The sequence below is a fragment of the Monopterus albus genome, unplaced genomic scaffold, assembly GCF_001952655.1.
Source record: "Monopterus albus unplaced genomic scaffold, M_albus_1.0 scaffold184.1, whole genome shotgun sequence".
Lineage (NCBI taxonomy): Eukaryota > Metazoa > Chordata > Actinopteri > Synbranchiformes > Synbranchidae > Monopterus > Monopterus albus.
In genome coordinates, this window is record NW_018128064.1 from 333,669 (window position 1) to 340,918 (window position 7,250).

At 42.1% G+C, this 7,250-nt stretch overlaps 1 protein-coding gene across 2 annotated transcripts in view; it reads right to left on the reverse strand.

The window, feature by feature from the left end:
• Positions 1–6,270, reverse strand: part of zmat3 (zinc finger, matrin-type 3) — a 13,372-nt gene extending 7,102 nt beyond the window's left edge. The window contains exons 1-2 of one of the 2 annotated variants that reach the window (XM_020617073.1): positions 5,990–6,270; positions 48–765 (exon numbers count right to left, since the gene is read on the reverse strand). In XM_020617073.1, the coding sequence (XP_020472729.1) occupies positions 48–765; positions 5,990–6,113 (842 nt within the window). In that variant the 5' untranslated portion in view covers positions 6,114–6,270. Of the gene's footprint in view, positions 1–47; positions 766–5,878; positions 5,970–5,989 lie in introns of those variants that run through there. The other variant, XM_020617075.1, reaches the window with a different exon arrangement.
• Between the last annotated feature and the right edge of the window lie 980 nt (positions 6,271–7,250).

The following is a 7,250-nucleotide window of genomic DNA, read 5'->3' on the forward strand; positions in this document are numbered from 1 at the left end:
ACATTTTATATTTGCTGTACATGCATGAATGTATCTTTCAACAGACCTGGTAGTGAGCTTGTGCCTGCTGAGCGGAGTTGAGGGTAACGTTGCAGAGTTTACAGTAGAGAGGTTTGCACAGTTCCTCCAGTCCCAGAGAGTCCTCCTGCTCCTCCGTCCCCACTGGAGAGCCCTCATCCTGGGGCAGCTCGCTGACTGGGGCTGCCTGGCCTGGAAGAGGGATGATGCCAGACACCGAGGATGGGATGAGGGCTGTTACTGGGGGCCTTGGGGGCAGGTGTGAAGGGTCTGGGCCTGGAGCAGGAGGGGAGGACATGGGGCTGGGAGGAAGGGGGAACTGACCAGATCCGGGGACCAGTGTTTGTGCAGGGTTCAAAGGTGGATGCCCCAGTGATTGTGTGAGGTCCATAGTTGGAGGCACTATTGCTTGTGTGTGATCTAGAGGTGGGGGACCCAATGTGTGTGCCATCGATGGAGGGCCCAGTGGCTGAGCTGGAGATATTGGAGGGGGGCCTAAGGTATGTGGTGGAGTAATGGGGGCAGGCCTTAATGTGTGAGCAGCAGTTATGGGAGGAGGTCCTAGAGTCTGGGTGGGAGCCATAGTTGGGGGCCCAATTGCCTGAGCAGGAGCAATAGGTGGTGGGCCGAGAGGCTGCATAGGTGCCATCGGCAGCGGTCCCAGCTGGTGCAGAGAATCCATGTGTCGGAAAGGCTGCTGGGAATGGCTGAAGAGAGTCAGAGGAGGCTTCAGCATGGTTTCTGGACCTGTGGACATCAGAGGCAATGCAAATACAGTACACATTACTTGTAGGCATGGGCCAATATCAGAAATCAAAAATGTTTCTTACAAGGAAATTCAGTAAGTTGACTCAAATTCACTACATAATTAACTGCCATTCATTTCAGCATTTGAAAGTATTTAAACCATTTCAAATTCAAAATCAAATTTTATTTGTATAGCGCCAAATCACAACAAAAGTCATCTCTGGACACTTTACAAAGTAAGGTCTAGACCTTACTGTTATCAATATTATTACATAGGGAAAATCCAACAAATCCCCCTTGAGCAAGCACTTGGTGACAGTGGGGAGGAAAAACTCCCTTTAACGGAAGAAACCTCCGACAGACCCCGGCTCTTGGTGGGCGGCCTTCTGCCTCGACCGGTTGGGGTGAGTGGATAGAGGAGAGACAAAAGAAGAGAAGAAGAAGAAGAAAAGCAGTAATCAGCAAACTACTGAGTTCAGATGAACACAGACACAAATTCAGCTACAAAATGCCATTTTGTTCCTATAGTTGTTTAAGGATTTCCTTTTTGTTTTGAAATTTGACCTTTTTTTTTTATTTCTACAGCTCAATGTTGATCATTAAGGAGCACCAAAACATCTTAAATTTAGATTTACATTTCACTCTCTATGTTGTGAGCCATTTTTTCTTTAGGTCTTGATGGCTTTTAAACAACTGTATGAGCATTAATGCTGCTTTATTCAAGGAAACTAGAAAGCACTCAGAAAGGGCATACATTTATAAAGCCACAGACAAGGAAATGACTTTGGTGATCTCCTGATTTTTTTTTTTTAAATTTAATATAACCACCAAATTAAAATTTTCACATATCCAGTGAAATATCTCAGTAGATATTCATGGTTCCCAGATGTCCCAGTGTTTGATGATTCTATGGCTTTTCCTCTAGCACCATCATCAGGTAAAAGTTTCAATTTGTCCAATACTTCAGTTTATGACCAAATATCGCAACACTAATGGCATTCCCATTAGTCTCTGCTGTTCTTTCAGTTTAATGCTGATTAGTAATATTAGCATGCTAACCCTAACTGACAGGATAAACATGGTGAACAATATACCTGGTAATCATTTTAATAGTACTGTATCACTCAGCACGTTAGCCTTCATCAGCATGTTAGTATACTGTTGTAACTCAGAGCATTACTTTGTGACACTGCTGCGTCTGCATCAAATACAAACTGAAGAATATGTATTTTGGGCTTTGTACAAGGATGAATTCAGTCAATGTTCAATATGTCAGAAAAAAATCTTTTTTGGGGCTCATCCAAGTTTCTTATGTATCAGGTTTGGTAAAGATGTGAGTAAATTTGTTGGATGAGCAATGGAAAAATCTGTTGAGATAGAAAGATTAATCTTGAAGCAAGCAATCTAGAAAACTAAATTTTGAGACAACTGTTTAGAAAGAAAACACTGTATAAATGGCAGCAGAAACTGCGGCCACATTTTTTATCCATAAGACAAACAAGCAAAATATTGTTTCTTTGGTAAAGATAAATATGTGATTTGCACTGGATTTGACTGTTGATGAATGCATCAGTTTTTTACTGTTGATTTAAGTGAATATTGTCTGTTGGCAGATCATCAAACAGACACTTAACTTGGTGAAAATCCAATGTACAATGACACTAATAAAAGGCATTTGCTTCTTGGAACCCTGTGGCAGGGGACATGTAAAGAGACAGGCCAATGGAAGCACATTCTGGGGCAGTTTCACACCCGAGTGGGCATCAGATAGATTAGGATGAGCCTGCAGCGCCTACAGTCATGCATATGGGACACTAAATTCACATATGTGAACACACAGAGACATTGACAATAAAATCCTAAAGCTTCATCAGAAGTCATCACAGGCTGAAGTATGACTGCTCAAACAGGTTGATATAGTGTGTGTGGACATGCATGGTGACATATACAAAACAGAAAAAAGCATGAGCTGATTTGTGCATGTCTGTTTGTGCTGCTGTAACACGCCATTTTGTGTGTGTGTGTGTGTGTGTGTGTATAACCACATATATTGTCAGGTTAGTCATAAGTCACCAGCTCTCTCACTGTGCTGAAGCTTTCATCTGGAATCCAACTGGATGCCCATTGGCAGTGGTTCATGGACCCAAAATAGCACCCTGGGGTGTTTGTGTTTCTGACTGCAGCTCACTGTCAGTCTGTCTGGCTGCCTGTCTGTCACCTTGCCCGTCTGACCTCAGGAGAACGGTATGCTGGACAAGGCACTGATCTTACACTAGTCATGTCAGCTGCAAGATGAGACTGTCAGAAAGTCAACTGAGCAGGTTGTGTTGACTGTACACTAGTAAAGTAATAACCTACAATAGTTACATTTAAATAAATATTTCACTCCTTAGTGACACTATGTGCTGTTTTAAAATGTCTGGCTCGTGCAAACTTTTACATCTGCTGTTCTTGGGAGGAAATATTCTCTGGCATGATTTAGGGGCAGCAGCAGTTATTTATTTGCAATAAACAGAGGCGCTGGGTGAAGGCGGTTCTCCACAGAATCTCAAGCTTCATCAACAGAAAATCCAAACAAAAGACACCACACTTCAGGATGCACACAGAGAGCAGAAACACCACCGCAGTGACAACTTTAGTACCAAAAATGAAGACAAAGTATACAACAGTAAAATCTCACAATTATAATGTAAGTGATGCTACAATGTGATAACACATAGATATAGTGTCAACACTGAAAGTTAAAAGATGGCTACAAAGTTATGACAAAAGAACTGTTTTGAGTATGTTTATACTTCAAATGTTCATCTTTTCACAGCTGGTGATGAATGAGACCAATTTTTTAAAAAGCCTCATAGTCAATATTAATGCCGTTCAGAACCAGACACATCAGTGGAGTTCCATATAAGCTTCACATCATCTAATCTCATCTGCAGCAGCCTCATGAGAACACTTGGACCCTGATTGAGCCAGCATAGACAGCAGTCCGGAAGCCTTGCTGCAGGGCAGCTGACCCTTCCATGGTATGCTCCATTAAGCAGTTCAAAGAACAAACTGTGCTCCAGCCATTGCCTATTTAATACATGTACAATTATGGTACATCACTTACCATAAAATTGGAAGTTGTTTCTGTCCACACTGCTGCCCTAGCATTTCTCCTTCCTGACTGCGCTTGCTGATGAGTTCAGCTGACATGTACTTATTGTGATCAAGCTATGCATTGTGAGCAATGATTGGTCACTGCACACACATGATCACATCTGTGAGAACACTTGCTTTTTCTAGCAGGGGAGGAAATCTTGCAGTGATGACTCATAAATGACTTTATTTGGACTAGGTGACAGGTGTGGAGAGCAGAATGTGCCCTTGCTATCCAAGAAAAAGCTCAGAAGAAGCAAACAAAACATTATATTTATGAATATTATAATACAATACAGGCTCCTCTCACAAGAACATCTAAACAGAGCAAACAGTACCACTTTCAAATAAACCACTGCATAACATAAAGAGAAGACTGGTGCTTCAGTTTACCTGCATATTTAAAATGTTGACTTTTGGTCTTCTACTGTTCTTTTATTTTGGCTGTTACCCTTCCACAGTTTAACAGTGAGCTAGATAGGCCAAGATCAGTTTCCTCCTCTCCCCAGAATCCTATAGATCCAGGCATACAGACATACAAATTGTAGTCTGCAGAGATGGATCATATATCATAAAAATTTGTCAAATATCTTAAAAACTCTCTCTTGTTGTTTTAGAACCAAACAACAAAACCCTTCCTGTCCTGGACCCTAATAATCTTGTGGTCTCCACTGAGAATGTCTAAATAGGCCAAGTGTGCATTTTCTCTAGAGTTTTTCTGGCCGTACTCTGATGTGTCACCTCAATTATAGAGCAAAGAAAAGCACATGCCTCCTGCACTTATTCCATCTGCTTCAGTGGGTGAGCACAGAAAGCAGCGAAGACCAAATACTGTATATCTTACTGTATGTTGTAATTTACTGCTGTACCACTGCAGTAAAGCCTGGATTCCACTTTTATATCTGAGTATAGGTTAAAATCTCATTCACCTAACTCCTCTTCTGGATAAGAGTTCATATTAATACATCTGTCCTTGACCATGGAATTAACTGTAATAATCCTCCCTTAAAGACAAGTCATCTAGCATATGCATTAGGCTATTATTACTGCATTGATTAGTAACCATTTGTTCCTCCTTATAGAAAACAACCAGCAGACACTGAGCTTCTGAAGAGCTACAGTCTTGCAAGGAAACAAGCATGTGTACATTTAGGTTCTGCAATTACACTTATTTTTTAAAATCTTTTTAATTAACCAATTAAATGTTTAGTCCATAAAATAGCCAGAAACAATAACAAATGCCATTAACAAGTTATCAGAGTTCTTAAAATATTACACTGATTATTAGTATTAAACTGATAATCATATTCGCAAAGGCAGGCACACAAGCATCACACGTGAGAAGCTTTGTTCAACAAATTGTCAGTTATTTCTGTTGACTGATCCATTATTAGGGCACCTATATGCATTGAACTTCCAATTAATTACAATACCCTTTTATTCACGAAGCCAAGAAATCTTGGACTAGGGTCCAAGTTTATTAGATACAAGGTGACCTGGTCAGTCTCCCGCTGTTAATAGCTACATGATCGTGACACATGCTGGCCTCAAGTCCACAAAACCAACAACAAAGCCAGTTTTTGCGGCGACTGTGCAGGTGCAGTGACACTTACTGTATAATGCCACACGCCATCAGCTGTGCAGCTCAAGCAAAGCAGGTGAAGAGAGACGCTACGGCTCAGTTTCTATTTCTTCACTTGCTCTGACAGCGAACCACTTGATTGACCGTCACACTCGAGATATGAATGTGAACGTTGCTTTGGGGCTATAAACTGTTTCAAATTACAGCCAGACAGCAGCCTAAATAAGCTTCCATACAGCTCAAGGGACCATTTGAGCATTTGGACAACCTCAGATTTTGCATCGCAGCATCCATGCTCTACAAGCTGAAGAGAATGGTGGCGGGTGCACCACTCTACATGAGATTATGATGGTGACTGCACTACCAAGGCAACCGGCTTCAACACCCACTTACCTCTGTAGCATCTGCAAAGGTCTCTGGTTAGATTTTCTCCATCTCTGCACATTAGTGCACAAGACTGCTGACAGTCAGAGGGGATATCCTACATGACAAGCCTCTCCTTACCTGGCAGTCGGGCAAGATAATGACTGCTGTCACCGTAGCTGACCGGCGGCGAAGTGTAATTTCTGTAGTACTGTGCACTCTGGTAATACGCTGCATCCCCGTTCCTCAGTTGCAGCGCCATCATCGCTGTCACAGCCTTTTGCCAACTTCTCTCCAGAAACCGGGCGGCCAGGCAGGATGACTACCACAAGCTCAGACGCTGTTTTTCACCGGAGGGGTGATTTCCAGAAGAGAGTGAAACACACCAAGTGACATTCAGCAACCAAGCATTAACAGATGGTAGAAACTGTGCATATCCCCCCCCCACCCCCGATAAAATGTTCTGAGCGTGGGGACATAAATTTCCTGGAGGTAAACCCTCCCGAGGTTGGTCCAGCTACCCTTTTCCTTCTTGGTACAATCCATTTCCGATACCACCGCTGTTGATTTGCATGGGTGGCAATCATGACACGCTGTATAAATACAACACCTCTCAGATCCCCTGTGCTGGCTCGGGCTGGCTATTTGAGTTGTGATAAAATTAGTTTGTTGAAAAGCTATCGTAAAATAAAATATAATACTGCCATAGTAAAAAATGAATTTACAAGTAGCTTGGAGATAAAAGTAATACAGGGGTTATTACTGTCAGTAGCAGCAGTAACAGTAGCAGTAAGATATTTAAAGGGCCCATGGCATGCTTTCCCTTGTTTTCTGACTTATCTACGATGTTACAAATGTGAATTATCATCTTAGAGGTGACCGAAAGCTCAACATACACCGATCAGCCATAACACTATGACCATCTGCCTAATACTGCTTACATAGGAGTCAATGTGGCAGCTGGTTGGCACTCCTGTCACTGCAGCTCACTGTGCATCTTCTGTGACTCCATTTGCTTTCACAGTTCTACTGTCAGGAAGAGCACAGTTGTGTCCACAGTTCAGTGAAAAATGTATGCAAAAGGAGTGAAAATTGTGGTTGTGAGGACGAGTTAGAGAGAATTGTTTCAGACAAATTCAACAGCCTCACCACTCTAGGTGTGATATCACCACTACAGCCCCTGACTCTTTCTCTTCATAGAGACCAATGTACAGTATTTCTCATTGTCAGCCATTTTAACAAAAAGTCAAATAAATGTGAATCTTTTCAAAAGGGCAACTGGAAGTTAAAAGTTTAATCTACAGTAGGTCAACCTCATCATCAGTGAGCCGTGGGTGTCCATGATCCTGTCGCCGGTTCACCGTTTGTCCTTCCTTAGATCACTGTTGGTAGCTACTAACCA